The sequence below is a fragment of the Caenorhabditis remanei genome, chromosome IV (assembly GCF_010183535.1).
Source record: "Caenorhabditis remanei strain PX506 chromosome IV, whole genome shotgun sequence".
Lineage (NCBI taxonomy): Eukaryota > Metazoa > Nematoda > Chromadorea > Rhabditida > Rhabditidae > Caenorhabditis > Caenorhabditis remanei.
Window position 1 is genome coordinate 12,025,377 of NC_071331.1, and position 20,835 is coordinate 12,046,211.

The window sequence follows — 20,835 nt, forward strand, 5'->3', positions numbered from 1 at the left end:
GGAACGGAGAAACGAAGAAAGAAGACTGGTGTCTTGTCATTGAACATAAATTACAACAAAAATGCTTCTAAACATGCTAGAAACTCATTTATGAAAAGAAAATAATGTCCCCTCAAAGACTGAAGAAATGTTGTTTTCAACTTCAATCGATAGTACGGAAACACTCATTTTACCGTCAACAATATTTGAAACTTTTGCGCCAGAGTGCATATAAATTCGTTTTGTATCAAAGTTCCTATGGCCATACAGCCATTGCGAACTCCCACATGGGACGTGGCCCCGGAAATCGATTTATCTGTTGAAGTGTGGCAACAGTGCCATCACTTCTTGTTATATCGTATCCTCCAATGAATGTCCGCGATAGTGGCAGTGTCGTGAGTGAACTGCGAAACAATTTCAAAATATTTTGGTTCTAGACAACTCTAACTCACGTATGAAACAAACGAGTCAAAGTCAGATCTCTTTCCTCAAACTCGATATCCTCCAATATAATATTGAAATCGAGAGGATCCAATATTGCACTGAAGAACTCCAGTCTCGAGTTACACCCATTCAACCATCCTTTCACTAATTGATTCAAATCTCTTTCTTCGAACTTGCAGGCGTGAAACATAAGTCTGACACATATCCAAGTCTTGATTTGTTCAACATTGAACCAGTTGACGGGATCAGCATTAGTTCTAGTGGCAACGGATATATCTTCCACATTCAAAGCACCGCAATTAATTGGACCTGTATCGCTTCTTTGTATCACCTCGAATGATAAAAAGCGGATGGGGAAGTTTGCTATTTCAAAAAATCGTGTGATACTATCACTTTTCACAATTCCATCATGGAATTCGCATAACCAAATTTCGGGCTGCATTGAGTTCATCCATTCTGCGACGGCAAACATCTGTTCAATCGAACTGCTCGGATTCATTTGCAAAATTTTGAGCTTCATTTGTAATACATCGCAGAGATAGTTCAACCATACTTTTGCGAAGTGGAGCGAAATTCTCTTTCGCTCATTAAAGTATGGCTTTAATATTCCTTTTACTTCCATGTGTCTGTTCCTATTCCTCAATTCGTTAACAGAAAGGCGACAGACAAGATGTTCACGATCAAGATTTCGATACAATCTAAAGAGGGTTTGTTCAGGGAGCAAGCTCAAACCGATATCGTATTTGAAAAGATTTGTAGATTTGACGATATTTCTGCATTTTCTTGATGTGAGTGAGAAGTCTAGACTGAAAAAATTAGTTTTATAGAGGAATAAACTAAGTTCATAAACTCACGCTTCCAGAGGACTGAAACTCTGAATAACATTATGCAGTGGAATAAATGGTAGCTTCAAAATAGGGAATGATTGGGTATATGGTATAACATACATTGTTCAAATTATTACTATTAAACTGAGACGAACCAACACTCAACACTCAATATTCACCTGCGTTGCGTACGTGTCGCGTGCAAATACAGATCGTGAGGAAACGTTTATCCCAGATCGCAGGACCACACAGCACCCTGCACAAAGAAGACGCAAACAAAAAAAAACGAAAATTAGCCATAGGGCATGGTCGCATTGCCTACAGTAATTTTCAACTTAAAAGTTCATTTTTTACCAATCCGCACACATAAAAAAGAAATATTCAGAGAAAGAAAATATAAATAATTTCAGAAATTTCCCACAAAATTTCAACAATTAATATACAAATCGATCAAACGATCGCAGAAGTTTCAGGTGTGCAGACCAACTAGAAACGTTTCGAAAACAATTAAGAATAAAGCGGCTGATTTATGAAGTCACAAAGAATATTATGACTTCTTCTCCCATTTTCATTTTTTCTCCGAAACCGTGAAAAATCAAAAAAAGAAAAGAAGAATAAGCTGTATAATGATAAGAATGAAGGGTGTTTGCTACAAACTCCAATGAAAACTTCATTGCCTACAAACAACGGAAAGTTTGGTGTACTAGAGAAGGGAAAGGAGAAAAGAAGAAAGTAGACTGGTGTCTTATCAATGAACATTAGTTTCTGTTAGGAAAAAGGTCGATTGATATTTTGTAGGTGATAGGGAAAAGTGGATTCAGTTTCAGATGATCTGTAAAGGTTTTATGGTTTCTAAGAGAACAATTGAAAAATGGAATTACTGAACGAAGAGAAAACACCAAACCCTAAAACACATTGAATAGGAATTTTCGAAAAGCAATCTTCTGGAAGTTACTGCAACAGTCTGTCACAAGTTGTCAAACATTCCTCCTGTATCATTAGATTTTTTATGGAAACTTGATGAGTTTTGGAGAAACCCATTAGACTAAACATTCTTGTGCATTCATTTGAAAACGACAACATTGTGTATGCCATTATAGAGTGAGAACCGTGAAATAGGTATTTAGCAGGAGGCCTGAACAAAAAAATCCAATCTTGTTCTATAGTCATTCAGATCGTTTTCAAGATGAATGCAACACTTTCATGGAGTGATACGGGGAAAAACTCATTCCTCTGTTTCAAAGATTCATGAAGTTATGAAATCGTGAATTTCATCATTTTCTTTTAGGCGTATACATTTGAATACACTGGCTTGCTAGTATTCTTTAGACAATCCAGTACATTTTTGGTGAAACTTGGCGGCGTACCTATTGGACAAATCAGTTATTTCTTTCTCTTTCCTTTTTACTCTATCAATGAAACAGTTCATAATGTTCTTACTATCCCTGTACTCATCCAACCCATATGGTGCAAACTATTTAATTTCTCCTTCCGTTTGTACTCATGTCCAATGCAACGTCTATTTGCCTCTCTAATTCTCTCCTCTCTCCCCGAAAAAACAAAAATGGTCTCGTCAAAACCCACAAAAACTGCCAGTTCTAATTTGTCAAGCCATAAACTCCGCCCCTTCTTTTGCCCTAAACTTCCATCTGCTCTCTATGTACATCACTTTTTTGTTATCAGTTCAGGTATAAATCGTATAAAAGTCATTCCCCTTTTCTTCCAGTATTTTCAATTCGTCTCCGACTGAAAAATGAAGTTCCTCAGTTTGTTAGTATTTCTGGTATCTGCCACGTCATTCGTGGATTCCTATAAAATTCTAATGTACAGTAATCTATTCGGACATAGTCATGTGAAGATGTTGGCTGCCGCAAGTGATGTTTTGACTGACGCAGGACATAATGTGGTACGTTTTTAGATGTGGTATAAAACTGAAATTGGAGACAATAACCGAATAGAAAATATGTAAGTGTTTTGAAACATAGTATTTAGTTCCGTTAGTTTTTGAAAAAAGTGGAAACAACATCTCAAATATTTCGTGGGTTTCTTGAAAACTACTAACCCGTTGTAGAAGTTTCGGATATTTTTCGCTCTATACTTCAAAAAAGTTTCCCTTTCTAATAGATAATGAAACAGTTGCAATTTAGGCATAACTTCAGCTAGTCGCAGCATGTTCACATCTTTTCAGACAGTCTTGATGCCCATCTTCGATCCACTGCTCCGTAACAAAACGTCTCTGAAATCCACGAAGAACACGATTTTTGTCGACCCGGCTCCAAATGTAGAACAGTTGATGGAGGACATGAGAGAGTTTCTTACAAACTTGTGGACAGCCGACAATGCGAATCCGTTGGTTATGTTGGCTGTGAGTCTATTGAAATAATAAAAACTATTAAATTATTGAGAGGAAAAATAACTAATACTGTAGTTTTGTAACAGTAGATTTAGGTTTTTGTTTTTGTTTAGAATTACCAGTTGTTGTCTCATGCAAACAACCAACAAGATGCCAGACCAATTAATTAAATTTCAGAAAGCTGGAGACATGGCGAGAGTATTCAGTGAACAATGCAAACGAGTTATGTCTGAGCCAGGATTGATTGAAAAGTTAAAGGCAGAGAACTACGATTTGGCAATTACAGAACCATTCGATACTTGTGCATACGGTATGTTACTTGTATTGGAAAATTAAAAATTTGATTGTCTGTTTCATTTTGATATCATTATTAGTCTCACAGTGAAGGATATCATTTGTAATTTTTTTCGAATTTCAGCATTGTTCGAAGCCATCAACATCCGTGCCCACGTGGCAATCCTCTCTGCCAGTCGTTTCGATCATGTGACAGAGGTAATTGGACAACCAATTGCTGCCAGTTACGTACCAGGAACACAGTCAACTATGGGAGATCGAATGTCAATGGGAGAGAGACTTGGAAATTATATTCAGTATTTCTTCGGAAGTTATTTCTTCGCGAATCTTGGAGATGCTGATTTCGAAGAAGCGAAGAAAATTGTTCCGATAAACAGATCCTGGAGGGTTAGTTAAAAGTAGAACTTAGAAGAATACAATTGAAAGCTTTAAGCAGTAGTAAGTTTTGAGTTGTAATTGAAACTGTCATTATTTCCACATGAAATTTTCCAAGGTCTTGAAATTAAAAAAATGGAGATTTCATTTACGAAACCAAATTTCTCTAGATATTTTTCCTGTAGGTTCAAAATATTAATGTTTCAAGAACTTCACAAATAGCCTCTTCGATTGCTCTGACTCAATATTTTCTTCTTTATCTACCAACATATTTCTTCTTCTCATTTCAGGAAGTCCTACCAGAAGCCTCATTCATCCTCACCAATCAAATCCCACTTCTCGATTTCCCATCCCCGACATTCGATAAAATCGTGCCAATCGGAGGTCTTTCTGTGAAAACTGAGAAGAAACACTTGAAACTTGATGAGAAATGGTCGAAAATTCTTGGAATTCGCAAGAACAACGTTTTCATTTCATTCGGTTCAAATGCCAAGTCGATGGATATGCCCGACGAGTTTAAGAAATCTCTTTTGGAAGTTTTCAAGTCAATGCCCGAAACAACATTCATTTGGAAATATGAGAACGAGAAAGACACAATTGTGGATCATCTGGACAATGTGTATCTTGGAGAGTGGCTTCCACAAAACGAGTTGTTGGCTGATCCGAGACTTTCTGTATTCATTACTCATGGAGGATTGGGATCAGTCACTGAATTAGCGATGATGGGCAAACCTGCAGTCATGGTGAGTTAAAAATAAAATAGTCGCCGCACTGGACAATTTCAAAGTATCTCAAACTTTATATTTTCTCGAAACAGTATAATATGATAGCGATTATCAGCCGGTTATCAGCTGATCAATCTGTAATCAATACAAATGTTTCCAGATTCCTCTATTCGCTGATCAAGGCAGAAACGGACATATGTTAAAAAGACACGGAGGTGCTACAGTACTCAACAAGAACGACCTGGCTGATTCGAAACTAGTCAAGGAGACGTTGGAAGAAGTTATCAACAATCCGAAATACCGTCAAAGTGCTGAAAGATTGGCTGAAATGCTCACAAATCAACCGACAAACCCGAAAGAAACTCTCGTTAAATATGTGGAATTCGCAGCGAGGTGAGACATGACTTGGGTTAGGTGGAATATAAATTTCAAACTAGAAAAGAGATAGTACTGTCACGGAAATGGCGGATTATTAATGCACTTTTGCACCAATTTTTTTGAAAAGTGTTTGAAACGGTAGAAAACTTCCTCTGTCGTTTTGTCACAGAAATTCTAGAATTGTTACTTCATGTTTATCTCCTCCAAACAATATGTATTTTCCAGATTCGGAAAACTTCCATCCCTCGACAACTACGGTCGTCATCAGTCCTACATTGAATACTTTTTCCTCGATATTATTGCTATCGCTTCTGTTATTTCCCTCATTTCTCTGTACATTTCCTACCGTATCTTCCGAGTTGTTCTTCGCAAGATTTTCTGCTCTAAATGCTCTACTGAAAAGAGCAAAAAAGAGTAGAAATGTGTTATTTATTTATAGAGATCTCATTTTTGTAATAAAACATTTATTATTTGAGAGTTATTATCCAATCCATGCAGGCTTTTTACAAATCACTATCAGAGGTTGCAGCGGAGAGTCAATGTCACAACTGAAAAACAACAATTTCTGTATTGAATTGGATTCTGAAACTGATACCTTCTCACATCAGCTTGTATTGGCTTGGAACCATTCACAACCAGCACAATGCAATTATTGTTTGCTTTTTCTTGAGCACTCGGATCAGTAATCCAATCATATTGGGCGAGGCTTTTGACAGTAGGATCGGAGAATTTGAAACCCTGGAATTTGACTAATTTTGAAAGTTTCTGAATATTATTTATCTGAAAATTAAAATAGCAATCTCGGCCATATTCTCTGCCATAATTTGAGACATTTATTCAGCTCACATCGACTGTTTTACAAGCGGCTCTCGTTGGATCACTCTGACATCCGCCTGTTCTCTTCCCATCTATCCGAACATATGTATTGTTAATTTTCATATCATTCCGTATTGACTGCAAAGTGTCTTAAAACTGTAATTTCACTTTATTCTGTAGAAACCTTCTCTTACTTTTGATATAAGTCAATTCAACTGGATAACTAATACCGGCTAATGTGGCATTGATACCGGTACACAGTTCCACAGATCGATTATAACTGAATCCTGTCGGATCATTGGAAGTCCATTGCTGAAATGAACACTTTCGAAAGTTAGATGACCTATGAATCTCACTTTAAAACAAACAATACTTCCATCTGCATGTATCACCGAAACAAATTCAATTGGACAGCTTGTGTTATCTGCAGAAAAAGGAACGAGTACAGAAAATTAAATGAAAGACTCACAAGTGTAAGTGAAGTTCCATGTGTTTCCAGCTAGATATATTGTATAATAAACCCAAGTGGCTTTATTCGCAGCAGTCAAGTCAGTCACATATAGAGATCCCTAAAACTCTGGATTCATAAAATATATTTAGATGTTTCAAGGAAACCGTTGCGTTATTATTATTAAAAGTCGGTGGGTTCGTTCCACTCGGACACTGATCACCAGGATTGTCAACTTTGAAAGCAACAACTGATCCATTTTCAAGTTTAGTCACCGGTCCCGTAGCAGTATAATTGAAATTGAAACATGTTGCACCGTGCTGCCAGGCTACCTAAAAATCGAGAGATCATTCAATTCCGTGAGTTGTCGAGTACTCACTAAGCACGGCGTTGAATAATAGCATAAACTGAGACATGAATTCCAATCTGTATTTTGGAAAGTGGTTGCCTTTAAAGTGTTAACTGGTTTTCCATATACAACAATCATACTTATTTCGGAGGCCTGAAATGTTTTCTGTTTACATAATTAGAAGTAAAATTGACAACCGAGATTTCATGTTTTTCCTAAAACAGTATCTTCTTAGTGACCTACAAAACTCACCACAACGCACCAAATAGAAAATAGACAGAACTCGAAAAGCTTCATGGAAAAATCAGAATTTTTCATGATGAAACAAAAAAGAATAAGAGTTGAAAAATTTGAAGAAGATGCACTCACGAGATGAGAAGTCGTAAAATTGAATGAAATATTACAAGAATTTCTTCCAAACGGAAAGAACTAAAAACATGCTAAAACTGCAAGTTGTCATGACGATACATTTCAAGAACATGCTTGAGAAAAGTTGTAAAATAAAGACTAGTCTAGCTTTTTTTATTGAGGAAAGTTTGGGATCTTTGGACGAAATCTAATAAGAACACTATCGTGGAATTATCAAAAGTATTCAAACTCAACATTTAAAAGTACGAAGAAAGTTAAAATAAAACAAATCAATTCATTTTCAAAAGCTGCGGGTACGATAAAAGAGTTTCCTTGTTGGTTTAAATTTTGGTCAGTGTAATCTTTTCTCAGAAATTACAGCATTCTTGTAGTTTCAAAAGCTAGAAGAAAATCACTTTGAGTCCTGATTGTTGGGATTCCACAGTCGTAAGTTCCACCTTTCTTATAACAAATGTTTGAAAATGTTCTAAGCTTGAAAACACTGGTTATTGTTGTTGCAATATCCAAGTGTGAATATTAGGAATACCTGAAACAGTAACTGACATTTGTTCTTCTCATACAGTTCACATTTCTGATACTGAATGTTTTTCCATTGGAAACCAGTCTTTCACGAACATGAACAGCTGTTTTTCCAGCAATGGAAATGGATGGGAGAGCAAGAAAAAGAAGAGAGCTGTTGGCTGGAAATATTTGATGATAAGAGAAACTCATCTGCATCTCTTGCGCTCTCGATCCTGCTGAAAATTGTTTCTGTTTCATAAAGTTCAGATTGTTGGGACTTTTATTAATTGCCTGATCATGATATAATTTTCTAATTAACGAATTTTCCGTTTTAAGATTCCAAATCGTTAACCTTGTCACATGCACTCCCATTTTCAGCTCTCAACACAACACTATTATTTATTATGTTTTTCACTGCCTTGGCAATGAGACGAAGATTATCAAATAGTCGTTTTTCTTGGTAAAGCAACCAACGATTCATTTATTAAATTACAAAACAATTTTAAAAAGGACACAATAAAAAAGATTCCCTATTCGCATGAATATTTCTGTCGGTGTGATATCAACTCTTGTCGTTTTATTCTCTCAAACATCTCGGCATTCTTGTTGGTCGAAAATCGAGTAGACAAGTCTCTCAAGCCCTTGTTGCTCTGTCTTCACATTCGAAAGTTCCACTTCTCCGATGTCAAATGTCTGAAAACATATAATTTACCTTCAATATCTTCCACAGAGTCTAACCGATTTCGGAAGATGTCCCTCGTGAACAAAAGCCTCCGGAACGAAAATTTTGATTCCATTTGCACATTCGAAGGAGCCAATTTTAGTGGTGAGGACGCAATAATTGGGGAAATAAATGTATGGATTTGGAGTGAAGAACTGAAATGAAGAATTTAATTAATTTATAGGAGGATGTACTAACCGTCCACTCGTTAATTGATGCCTGGATCACAAAATTTCCAAGCTCGTCAGTTTTCGTTGTGAGAATTCTGGTGTCTCTTTTAACTGAAACTCAGAATTTCGGTTTGGTAATTAACTATTATTGGATAGTAACTGTCTCTACATTTATGCTATTCCTTGAACAGTAATTCACCTTTGTTCTTATCATACAGTTCAACTTTCTCATTTTTGAATGGTTTTCCATTGCAAACGAGTCTTCCACGAACATGAACAGCTGCGTTTCCAGCGATGGAGACTGATGGGAGAATGAAGAAAAGAAGAGAGATTAAGAGAGTTGGCTGGAAAAGTATTGTGTGATCGGATGATTTCAATAACTGGAACTCACCTTATGCATGTTTTGTTTCGGATTTCGGTCCTACTAGAAACTATGATATAGTTTTGAAGACTGGAGGGAAAACTGATGAGTTGGAAGTTTCATGACGTGGGAGACGTGGGGGAAAACGTGGAGATGTAATGGGGGGTCACGTTTACAATTTGATCTTTTCCAAAATGTTTGGTTTTTTTCATATGATTCAGATGGGACAATCGAAAACCCCCTTGGAGGTAGCTCAGACAATCGGTCTAGATAAAATTGCCCGCTAAAAAAGGATCAAAAATGGAGGTTTCGTGGTGCTAAATAATACGATTCATGACAAGGTGGTTCACGAGAACAAATATCACAAGTAGAATAAAAACTTCAATCTTTATTAAATGAGAATAATTGAAAACTGAGAAAACAGAGAAAAGGCTTTTTAAAAAGTAAGAAAAGTAAGATAACGAATACATCTCGGCTTCAACAGCTTCTTCATCGCATATTGTTCCCTTCGCACTCGTATTCGTCTTCGACTTCATAATTTGGCTGTAATTAAAAAATAAATACATTATTCTGGTTGAATTATTCTAACATCAGTGAAAAAATCATCTTCTTCATCGGTGCTTGATTCTTCCTCAGTATCAGATTCTTCCACTTTTCGAGTACGTGGTCTTCCATTCTGACAAAAACACATTTAATTTTCTGCTTTTTCGGGAGAATATATACCTGATATGGAAATACTTTGGCTCGAGGATTCGAAGCTTTTTTAGCCGGGAAATGGCTCAAACAGACATAAGGATCCCGAGACTTCTCACAATTCAGTTTGAATGTTTTTCCGAGTTTTCGATCCCAAACTTCTCGGTTCACCGGATTTTTGGTAACTGGAGTCATTTCTGTCCTGCTTCTACTTGTGTTGCAAAACACACAAATTCTCTTCACATCTCGCCTTGGAGAAATCATTTTGGATCTAAACTAACTTTGTGGCAAAGTTTGGAGTTCTATTGCCAACGCACTTCCAAATGGATGTGCGCGCGGTTCACGTGTTTTATGAAAATTATTTATGTTTTTCAGAGCTGCGTCTATGCATAACGACAATATACTTAACAAGTCATTTGATGATAACAAACTGAAACTGTAACATCAAATACTTATCGACACTGGACAACAAGTTCGTCTTTTGAAGCTTGGGTCACTTAAAATCCCCCGTTACTTTTATAGGATACGTATTTTCCACCAAACATATATACATTTTCGCAAACAAATTAACAAATATCAAGATTAAAACATTCATTTTTGTACAAATCAAAACACTGAAACATCTTTATTCATGTCCTTTTCCATCCTTCATATTCGCTGGAACTGCCACATCAATTTGTTTAGGATACTGTAGTTTCATGTCCTTCATGAATAGTACAAACTCCTCTTTGCTCTTCGTGAGTCTCGGATTCAGAGTCTTCTCTTCCCAAACCTGGAAATCAAAGAGAATAGAAAATTTGAAATTTGAAAAGATCTTACAGTAGTCTGCATGATTCCATCATAGTTGTGTCCCACATAAATCAAATAATCGTCTGGAAGTGAGAAGATTTTATTGTGAATTGAGTCGTAGAGGGTGGAAGGGTTGCCTGGAAAAACTTACAGTTTCGAATAAGACATAATTACGTGAATGAAAAAGTAAAGTATTACTGCTACGGAATAACAAAAAAACAAAAACGATTCCGTACCTTGCTGAAAATCAGTCCTTCCGCATGCTCGATTAAGAAGTGCATCTCCAGTGAAAACTGCTTTCAAGAAGTGTTCCACATAGCTAACACATCCATTCGTATGTCCTGGAGTCTCTCTTACTTCCAATTTCAGTCCACCAACTTTAATCACATCTCCCTCGGAGACATACTTATCTGCCTCTCCACCAGACTTCGAGCACAAAACTGATTGCATTGATGGAAATGCCTATAACTCGGAATCTATAAACATTTTCACTTCAAATCACTGAGCTTACACTCTTCAACTTATGGGTTCCAGTGACGTGATCCGCATGAACATGAGTGTTTATTCCATAAAGTAACTTCAAATTCAAGTCTCGACAGATCTGAACATCTCGGGAGACCGTGTCGACAACTGGATCGATAATTGCAGCCTCTCCAGTTTTATGACAAGCGAGGATGTAGGTGTAGGTGTTGGATTTGAATTCGAGGAGCTTGAATATAAATAGAGCTATTCAATTTAATCGACCAATCAGGACAAGAGGTTATTTTCAATAATACAATTCTGTGCAACAGAAAGTTAGATTTTAGTCTTCAACTTCCATTTTTTGAAAATAAAAATTTTGAAAAACTAACCTGTCTAAAAATCGGAGATTTGAATGGTGGGACTCTCATCTCGTAGAAGAATTTCTGAAAAATAAGCATACAAAGGTCAAAGCGTCACAACTAGAAATCAATAGATCAAAAACAGTAAACAATTGACAAGAAACAGGAGAAAATGGAGAATACAGGTCATTCCATCTCTCTTTTTCTACCTGATCTCCTTCATCTATCTGCGTCTCTCATTGTCTTGAGACTTGCAAGAAAAGAGAAAAACGACTAGAATCACGTTTCTGGGAAAGAGGAAAATCATTCTTATATATAAAACGCATGTGGAGTCTGTCCATCTGTCCCAATGTCCGCAAATTTTGAGAAATGAGAAAGAAAGGCGGCCGGGCCCAAAATCGAACTTGCGCTCTTTGCGCAGAGATCGCCGCCTTGGACCACTCGGCCACGCGGACACATTTCTGAGAAGGTGAACAAGTAAATAAGGAGAGGCCAGCCGGATGAAGCGCCGAAGGCGCGGCAGCCAGGCTGGTAGATTAGATAAAAAGGGAAATGAGCATATAGATAAGAGAAAAGAGTTGTAAGTTTTTAATTTGAAACTTTTTTAGATTGTCTGTTCAAAAATATTTCTTCTTTCTGTTTCAGGTAAGAGATTAATCCAGGGCGTAATCTCATTTTATAGTCTCTAGATCTACGATGTAATAGAAAAAATAAAAATGAAAACTCCACATCTGCTGAAAATGTCTTCCAAACAATGAAAAATATTCTCTAGGAATCGAAAACTAACTGAACGAAAACACCAAGTTTACTGTTCTGAAAGTGTCAACAAACCAGTGACCACATTGACATCATTCAGGCGAAAACAACATATGGATGAGCAAAAAATAACATGGTTCAACAACGAGAACTCTGATTATGAACTTTTTGAATTTCTGGGAAGAAAAAGTTTTCGAATTAATGAAACAAAGACGACTAGAATGTAGCAAAACCTATGTTGATTGTTGTTGGATTATCGATGTTTTAAGTTAGAATAGTACACACAAATTCGTATCATTTTCTCGCTTGGAGTAGAGAAGTGCACATGTCGATCATGAAGATTGACGAGTTGGTTTGTTTCTCATTGCCATTATTTTTACAGTATAAGAATTAATAATACTCCAGGAGAAGACGTTATCAGGGCTGGGCAAATTATTTGAATTCTTGTTTTGAATGTTTGATATCTTTCGAAAAAGTTGACCAATATGTTCAAAACTTTCTCGGCTGCTTTTAATTACCAAATCTTACATTAGGTGATTTAATTCAGGGAACAAAGTTGTGCGGTCACGATGAACTGAAAGCGTGGTCAAATAATTTGCCCAGTCCTGGACGTTATACTGTTTCATTGAGTTCATTAAAGTCACGTTAATTTATCCGACCGTTCCGTCCACAACCTCAATTATGTGACACCGAGTTGCTGAAGCAGAAACTGACTCAGTTCCCATTCGATTGACTATTTCGTGAGATAGTTTTCCACGTCAATTTTCCTTTATTTATAAACTGATTTTTAGTGTCATTTATCGGCTAACTTCCACAATTTTCTCGTATTTTAGAATTAATAAAATTATGATGACGACGTTAAGACGTTCCTTTTCCTAGTTTTCAGAATCAAGAGCTCTCCCTTCTTACTGTCTGTTACAGGATTGGTTTAGAATGAAGTCATGCACCATGTCAATTGAATGACAAATGACGAATGGTTTGAAGCATTATCAAAGAAACTTCTGGTCATCAGATGAGAATGTTGAAATGTTCCAAGGTTGGCTTCAATCTAGACGACAAACGGACAGACTCTATTCTTTTTGATAAATTGCTGCTTTGAATACATTTTTCACCGTTTTCACTATTTCAAGTCTATTTTATCGGAATCACTAGTCGTAGATACCCGTAGAATCTTTCAAATTCCATGACACTCATAGTCGAGCCAACTTTTCCACAGACCTCTGAACACGAACTGCAGCAAATTGCAAGTGCAAATGAGATTTGAACTGCTTTTGATCCTTCTGAAACACTCGTACCCTCCAATTTTTTTTTCTGTTTCAGGCAATAATTCACTGATTTTTCAACAATTTTTTTTCAAAAATTCTCTCTCTCTCTCTCTCTTTCTCCACGTCATGCTCTTTCCAAAGTTCACATAACATGATTGATGTCTTCAAAATGTCTCGCAGTATCCAATAGCAACAAGCTCTTTTCCCCCTTCTTTTCTGCCATTTTCATATTTTGTAGTCGTCGCTCGCTCGCTCCCCCCGTTGTGCTCTTATGCGGCTCGCTAATTATGGAGTACGTTTTCATGTGATCGGAGAGAGTATAGAGAACGAAGAGACGCAGACACGCACAAACTCATCTGAAACCCCCAATTTTCGAGAGAAGAGCCAAGAAAACAATATTCGTCATTTTTGGGTTTTTTCTCCGATTTTATTCAATTTTTTCAAAAAGTTTACATCAAATTCCATTCAAACCAAACATTTCAAAAAGAAGGGTAAAAAGAAAGAATCACAGAAATTTAGAATTTATACAGCCATCCTCGTCCATTTTCTTTTTTTTTTTGGGTTTTTTTTGAATTGCCACGTGCCTCCTAGTCGTCGTTCTTCTCCTCGGTGCACTCGGTTGGCGCTGGTCCGACTGGTGTCTCGTCGTAGTCCAAATCCGGGCGGCCTGGATGAGTCTCCTCGATTTCCTGAAAGAAATTATAGAATTATTTTCTTTTTCCTATAATTTTCAAATGTTTTGCATGAAAAATCATTTTCAGCTAACAGTGACTAACCTTCTCCGGAATTGGGACACTGTCCTCGTCGTACTTGGTGTAGTCCACCTCGACGTCAGGAACCTTCTCCTCAGAATCGCTCATCGTTGTCGTTGTCGGCTTCTCGAAGCTGCGTTTGAAGACAAGAATGAGCTCTGTCGAGTTGAGCAGTCGGCTCGTCGACTTTGGCCACGCCTACTTATTGGGCTTATTACCATGGATACGAGATCTAAACAACGGTCTCTGGGGCGCAACGAGACGGAGAAAGCATGTGATTCGAGTGTTATGTGGCTCAGCGAGTAGAATAGAAAAGGAGACATTTATGAGTCAGACATAGAAAACAAGGCAATACTGGAAATAAATATAGAATTTAACACACAGACACACTGGTTGAAAGAATTTAAAAAATGGGCAATTGGAAAAAGGAACACAACCTAATGGGGCATAGGAAAATTCTCGAAAGAGGGAGAAAGAAAGAGTAGAAATCGGAAACAATAGCAGAAAGAAAGATTTGTAAGCATGTTTTGAGAAGAACAAAAACCCGATCTCTATCATAGAAGGTGAAAAATTCAAGTTAGAACTGTTTTTTGTCGGATGACAATTGGGGAAAGAGCCTAGAAATTGATGAGAGGATGGTAGCACGAAGCGAAACCGGAAAACAAGAAAAACTCATTGATAAAAGTGGTTAACAAAGAAAAAATACTGAATAGAATTATTTTAGGAAGGGTCAGTAGTGCCCAGCCCACAGGTCTCCATACTTGAAATCTGCGAATGGGCGGTCTCCATATCCGTCTGGAATCACACGGCGCATGTTGATTTTTTGGAAGAATTCGAGGCGGTGGAAGTCTGGCTCCTGAAAATTACTTCCTTTATTTTTAATTTTCTGTTTTTTTTTTAAATATCAACGGTGTACCAATATATAACGGCAGTTTCAGAAGATATTACAAAAACTAGAATGTATCAAGATCAAGAATTGCATTTTTCGATTTCGTTCAGTCTTAATAGAATATATTGTTTACGTTCATCAGAACAAGTCATTACTTTTCCCCTGCTCCGAAGAACAGGGCTGCAAAAATTGTACTACGGGTCTTTAGTAAGGCCCTGCTGTCTTTCTGGTTAGAGAAGTCATTGTGCTCTACTGTACGCGGGTAGTCATTCGTCGTGTGTACGGACATCCGGCGGGTTCCGCGTTCGCCTATTCTATGTGTGCGAAATGGGCGGAGTCTGCTCTCGTCTGTGAGAGACGGAGAAAAGGGAGGAGAAAAAATGTACGAGAGGGAAGACCAGAAGAAATAGTGCAAGGGCTTTGAGGAGTGTGTCATTACAATATTACAATGTGATTCTCTAACATTTTAATAAAGAAACATGAGAATGCTATCAAACTAATTCCGGAAAATACTCATGTGAAAGTTTAATCATCGAAATCAAAATTTCTTCCAAGTTTAGCAAAAATGGTGCTCCTAATATTTATCTTATACGACCTTTCTCATTTATCCGGAAAAATCATTTCTAGTAACTGAATACTTCACTTTTACCCTGATCCAAAGAACAGGGCTGCAAAAATTGTTCTTGGGGTCTTTTACAAGGCCCGGAATAAGTTATATTAAACGAAAAGAGATCTCAAGTCAGGGTAGTCTATTAGTGAATGTACAGACTTCTCGCGGGTTCCGCCATCAACTATCTTTTGTGTGTGCTGGGCGGAGCCAGATCGGTGTATTGATAGTGAAGAGAAAAAATGAGAAAGTACAGAACTAATGATTGATAGACTGTGTGTTGGCAGTGATTGAAATGTATAGCAAAATAACATTCCATATAGAAAAGCGTTATAATTTTTTCGACGACGAGCTGGCAGAAAGATGGACTGTTCGAAAACAACCGAATTATGGATAAAAAGCGAAAATCACCTACAAATGAAATAAATTCATCAATCACTTACCGAATATGTTCCATCGGTGACTGGGCTGAGAGCGGCGTAGACACGTTCTGTATCATTCCCGTGGATGTGATAGGCGTTGAACTTGGAGACTTCTGTAGAAAAATTATAAATAAGGTTTTTTGAAAAAAAAAACTTACTGGCTGGGAAATAGGCGAGTGGAATCTCCACTTCTCCAACCCAACGGTTTCCGACCCACTTGTTGCGTACTTCAAGTTCAAGCTCCTCTCCTGAAACCAATTTTTTCAGTTTTGTGACGAGCTACTAAGGTTTCTTACCATTATTGATTGGATGACGAACTCCGTCGAAGAGCAAGCAGAGCCAGTGTCCATGTGGTCCAATCTCTACTTCCAGATACTGCCCCCGATCGTTGGCGAAGAAGAATTCAAGCACTTCGAAATCCCAAAGCTGAAAATCTTTGGTTTTAGAAGGAGAACACGAAAGATATGGTTTATTGTAAATAGAGATCAACTCACTCCTGGTGTAATTCCTGGCGAGTCCATTGGCTCTGGATCATCGAAGAATGGGGCCTGAAACGAGAACAAAATAATTTCCAACAGAACATTTTTCAGATAACTTACATCGAATGAAATCTTCACGACACGTTTGTGTGGACGCCCAACGAGACGTTCGAAGTGCCACTTTAGATCTATCTGTAATATTTCATTTGAAAATAACTGATTTTTAAAGGTAAAAAAAAGATTTTTGTTAATAAATAAGATAAATTGTTGGAAATAACAAACCTTGATAGCTTCATGTGCGAGTGGAAGTCCGTCCCAAGTGTGATCGATGGTGTACTTCAGACCGGCCATCGAGTTCATAGCCTCGGCCTTCTCGATGTCGTCATGATCGGTTTGTACCATATTCCACATGATCGCGAGTTCTAAAAGCAGAAGAATATGTGTACGACGACGAAATGCGATCATTTTGTTACTGTTATCGGCTGAGAGAAAGAATAGTAACGGAAAAGAAGGTGGGCGAGAGAGAAGATTGAAATGATGGAAAAGCGGAAGAAGAAAATCACACAAAATTTTTGCAAAACATCGAGGCGTCGCGGATTGGATGCGGAGAACTTGTCGACAAGAGAGATTGGATTCGTTCATATGAATAATCGCACGCAATAAAATGGGGATAATTACGAACATACGATGCAAAAGATAGTTCTTGGCAAAACTTTGAGTTCTTTGTTAGCTTTGTATATGCAAATAAAAGAATACAGCCATCAAAAAATATTGGTGAGAACTTTCTCAGTTCTTCCTTCACCATGACTCGAAAAATATATATAATTTTCAGAAAAACAAAGAAAACTCATAGAATAAAGCACTCAAGCTTTTCAAATTCCAGAAATAGGCCTGCGAAAAAAAATTTGCCACCAACTATGTGCAACTTTACGTGACAGTGTTTACACACATTGCACAAGATGTGACGACACTTCTCGGCGTCTCTCACAAACGTGAGCTCTCTCGACTATCTTTACTACCATTTTCTCCAAATTTTTGCAGAATTACACGGAAATTGAACGAATTTCCGCCGCTACTTCGTTTATGTTTCAGTTTTATCAAAATAGGCGAATGAATGGCATTGATTGCTTATACTTTGGGTGGTCAGTCACGAGACGGTTGAAAAGTGAAAACTGTGGGAATATAAAGAGAAGCAAACAAATCAGCTGACCACCTCCCCTCTTCTCCTCCGTTTTCCACCCCGCTCCCAGTTTGCTTATCGCGCATTGTTTCCTTTCACGCTTACAAAAATACAATAGAATTCGAAGAAACGTAGACTGTATTGAAATCGTGGAATGAGGATGTGGAGAAGCCGAGACGACGATCATTAGTTGCCGATGTGAAGCAACTAAAATTAAAGTGTTCGATGAAAAAATAAATATATGAGAATCAAAAACAGCGATGGCAATGTTTGTACCTGCAATGCACTCTGAATAAACGAAAAAAGATGGTGAGAGGGCGAAAAGAAATACAATAAAGTCGTGTCGGGTTTTCGCTACACATGATCGTTTGCTGCATAAAACAAACATTTAAACCAACAGGTGTTTCATTACGTTTCTTTCACCCGCCCTGAAATTAATAACATGAACGATTCATCAAGAATGTGTACTATTGACGAGTCTTCGTGAAGGAACGGTCTACTGGTTAACCGCAGTTACAGTTTGTTATAACAAAAAAAAGAAATCTGGTAATGAATTCCAGAAAAGGAAACCGTTTGGAATGTGAACATCTTTTCTGCTTTTAAAAACATGAATGTTTCGAAATGTTTAGCAACTTCTGCATCTCGTGAAGAGTTTCTAGATAAGCAGAGAAAAACAACAATGGTGGACTAACAATGACGAAATATGAGGAAAACATGATATCATATGAAAAATACTAATAGTTTCTGATTCATAATTGACAGGACAAAGGGCAAAGCTAAGGAAGTTTCTGATGTCTCATGGTATTGAATGGGAACTAGTTACTTCTGATACTGTAGCACATGAATATCATGAAAAAGATACAGAGAAGCGATGAACATTCACATGATATTCATAGCTTGGATAGATAGAAGAAGTTATCTACCGTAACATGTTGTTACTGTCATTTGAAGTCTGTGTGCTCTGTTCAAATACTGGAACCCTGTAGTTCGTTCCAGAATCTTATTAATGAAGTTGCTGGTATGCAGACCATGTCATTTTGACCTTTTGAAACTATTCACAGAAATTAATATTTTGAGGGAGGGGCACGGTTGCTTGATTTGAAAACTGTTCGACACTTTCAAAGATGTAACGTTAGAAAAATTTCAACTGTTTCAATAGTAACAGTAATACCGCACTGTTTTTTCCAAAGTTGCTACCGAAATTTCTGTATATTTGCAAAAAATCAACTTTCAATGTCCGACTTTCGGCCTTCTTTAACTCCTGACTGTTGGCTTCCGACTGAGACATTTTCTAGCAACTTTGCAATGGAACTATTCAGCAATGAAGAGCATGGTCCAAATGAATTCATTTTTCTCTTTTTCTATTGAAAGAAATGTTCAGTACCGGTCAAAAAGATATCATTTTTTGCCGTTCACAGTTGAAAATGTCCAACATTGAGACTGCGTCATGATAAAACTAACTGTCCCACAAAAACAACTTTTCATGGATCGAACAGACCATAAGTAGAACTCTATGTTTGCAACTTTTTATACGGAAGCTCCCGAACAAGTTTCATCTCAAAAAATTATTTACGTCTCAAATGCAAAACAGTGCGATTTTTGTGAGCTGTCCACTTAAAATGATCATAACTCTCTACAGAGTGTCCGAACAGAAAAGGTGATAACTACAAAACCGTAACTCTACTTTTGATCTGTTCGATCCATAAAAAATTTACTCTGTGGGAAAAATCGTTTCCCTATGATACACTCTCAAAGTTGGGCATTTTAAACTGAAAAAGAAAAAAAAGGACATAATTTTGACCGGTTCTGTAAATGTTTATGTTCTCTGAAAGATATGAGCCATTCTCACTATTCTTTTGAATCAGTCTACAACTAATTTCAATAGTTCCCAATCCCTGAAATCATACTCTTTCCCGCCTCGTTCACCCCTCCCTTCTGTTTCTTGATTCTTGTAATTATCTGTACTTGATTCACTTCATTCCCCCACATGATAAAACATGAAAGACAAAAATACGAAAAGTTCGATAGATCCACTCTTGATTTTTCTCTTCTCTCATTTATCAAAGATGATATTGTTGATTGTGGGGTGTCAATGACAAAACGGAAGCGAGTTGATAAAATAGTTACCAAAAATAGAATGATCAAATGTCTAGTTTCAATGTTTTGCAGAACATATGTCACAATTTGAATCGGATGAAAATATGGATCAAGGTAGTGCATGACATGAAGCAAAAATTTATTATTCAAGTGAACATTTCTCAAAAAATTACAGTTTCTCGAACTGAGTATAGGCTTATGGGTTTGAATAAACATAATCTAGTTCTTATGGACCTATTCTGGACTTATTCTGGAGGTAGCAAAAAAAGCAAAAAAACTATTTCTGCTTTTTTGCTACCTCCAGAATAGGCGCAATAGATTTTTTAGAATTCACTACCTTCAATTGTAGACTAGTCTCTTGAGTGATGATAAAAACAGGAACGAAAGATTATTTGAGATCGTAACCTCAAAATTACTAATAGCTTTTTACAGATTTATTGATTCAAAAAAAGTTTCAAAACAAAAACCAGGATAGAATCTTTAAACCTCGAACTTAGTTGTTTCTTATTCTCTCACATCGATCAACAACATTCAAACTAATCTCTTCTTGAAATTTTTCAGATTTTTATAAAATTATCTCAAACAACACAAATACAAATTTATTTCTGATTCCAATGAGTTAAAAGGTTCAGTATCTATGTACAAACGAATAAACTTCGTGTCCGGTACTGATTTCTGATGAACAATTTGTTCTATACATCTGACATGAAACAGAAAAACAAAAAGTTCATATTTCTGCAAATCATCAACTTTTCCATCCAGAACATCATCTTTTCAAAATCACGTTTTCAGTTTCTTGTCATGAGGGGCATTGTCACGTTTCTTACTATTAGACGTTAGCTGTTGTTACATCAGTAACTTGTTTCAGTAATTGAGTTTTTAATCAGTTGGGAAAAAAACTATTCCCTCAGCCCATAGCTGAGGTACATTAAGTAAAACTCTTTAACTTTTGTTACCAGAAACTTCGGAAATTTC

At 37.0% G+C, this 20,835-nt stretch overlaps 8 protein-coding genes across 8 annotated transcripts; 2 read left to right on the plus strand and 6 right to left on the minus strand.

The window, feature by feature from the left end:
* Positions 1 to 235: 235 nt before the first annotated feature.
* Positions 236 to 1,372, minus strand: GCK72_013449 (uncharacterized protein; the record flags this gene model as incomplete). The annotated part of the gene is made up of 3 exons (XM_003093594.2): positions 236 to 383; positions 432 to 1,229; positions 1,278 to 1,372. The coding sequence occupies 3 exons, from the start codon at positions 1,370 to 1,372 to the stop codon at positions 236 to 238; spliced, it is 1,041 nt and encodes a 346-aa protein (XP_003093642.2).
* Positions 1,373 to 3,003: 1,631 nt separating this feature from the next.
* Positions 3,004 to 5,793, plus strand: GCK72_013450 (uncharacterized protein; the record flags this gene model as incomplete). The annotated part of the gene is made up of 7 exons (XM_003093609.2): positions 3,004 to 3,156; positions 3,439 to 3,615; positions 3,781 to 3,913; positions 4,022 to 4,284; positions 4,563 to 5,015; positions 5,158 to 5,390; positions 5,601 to 5,793. The coding sequence occupies 7 exons, from the start codon at positions 3,004 to 3,006 to the stop codon at positions 5,791 to 5,793; spliced, it is 1,605 nt and encodes a 534-aa protein (XP_003093657.2).
* A 63-nt stretch (positions 5,794 to 5,856) lies between these two features.
* Positions 5,857 to 7,126, minus strand: GCK72_013451 (uncharacterized protein; the record flags this gene model as incomplete). Its single annotated transcript, XM_003093581.2, has 8 exons — positions 5,857 to 5,923; positions 5,971 to 6,113; positions 6,222 to 6,340; positions 6,386 to 6,503; positions 6,548 to 6,615; positions 6,661 to 6,760; positions 6,807 to 6,971; positions 7,019 to 7,126. The coding sequence occupies 8 exons, from the start codon at positions 7,124 to 7,126 to the stop codon at positions 5,857 to 5,859; spliced, it is 888 nt and encodes a 295-aa protein (XP_003093629.2).
* A 1,317-nt stretch (positions 7,127 to 8,443) lies between these two features.
* On the minus strand, positions 8,444 to 9,149 carry GCK72_013452 (uncharacterized protein; the record flags this gene model as incomplete). The annotated part of the gene is made up of 5 exons (XM_003093567.2): positions 8,444 to 8,551; positions 8,597 to 8,734; positions 8,778 to 8,860; positions 8,949 to 9,093; positions 9,141 to 9,149. 5 exons carry the CDS (start codon positions 9,147 to 9,149, stop codon positions 8,444 to 8,446), a joined length of 483 nt encoding a protein of 160 aa, XP_003093615.2.
* A 450-nt stretch (positions 9,150 to 9,599) lies between these two features.
* Positions 9,600 to 9,998, minus strand: GCK72_013453 (uncharacterized protein; the record flags this gene model as incomplete). The annotated part of the gene is made up of 3 exons (XM_003088653.2): positions 9,600 to 9,653; positions 9,700 to 9,786; positions 9,834 to 9,998. The coding sequence occupies 3 exons, from the start codon at positions 9,996 to 9,998 to the stop codon at positions 9,600 to 9,602; spliced, it is 306 nt and encodes a 101-aa protein (XP_003088701.2).
* A 430-nt stretch (positions 9,999 to 10,428) lies between these two features.
* On the minus strand, positions 10,429 to 11,482 carry GCK72_013454 (uncharacterized protein; the record flags this gene model as incomplete). The annotated part of the gene is made up of 5 exons (XM_003088651.2): positions 10,429 to 10,575; positions 10,623 to 10,729; positions 10,829 to 11,054; positions 11,104 to 11,301; positions 11,444 to 11,482. 5 exons carry the CDS (start codon positions 11,480 to 11,482, stop codon positions 10,429 to 10,431), a joined length of 717 nt encoding a protein of 238 aa, XP_003088699.2.
* A 2,695-nt stretch (positions 11,483 to 14,177) lies between these two features.
* On the plus strand, positions 14,178 to 14,492 carry GCK72_013455 (uncharacterized protein; the record flags this gene model as incomplete). Its single annotated transcript, XM_053729857.1, has 1 exon — positions 14,178 to 14,492. The coding sequence occupies one exon, from the start codon at positions 14,178 to 14,180 to the stop codon at positions 14,490 to 14,492; it is 315 nt and encodes a 104-aa protein (XP_053584629.1).
* Positions 14,493 to 14,916: 424 nt separating this feature from the next.
* Positions 14,917 to 17,048, minus strand: GCK72_013456 (uncharacterized protein; the record flags this gene model as incomplete). Its single annotated transcript, XM_003093580.2, has 7 exons — positions 14,917 to 15,042; positions 16,126 to 16,217; positions 16,263 to 16,352; positions 16,401 to 16,530; positions 16,599 to 16,652; positions 16,704 to 16,775; positions 16,866 to 17,048. 7 exons carry the CDS (start codon positions 17,046 to 17,048, stop codon positions 14,917 to 14,919), a joined length of 747 nt encoding a protein of 248 aa, XP_003093628.2.
* Between the last annotated feature and the right edge of the window lie 3,787 nt (positions 17,049 to 20,835).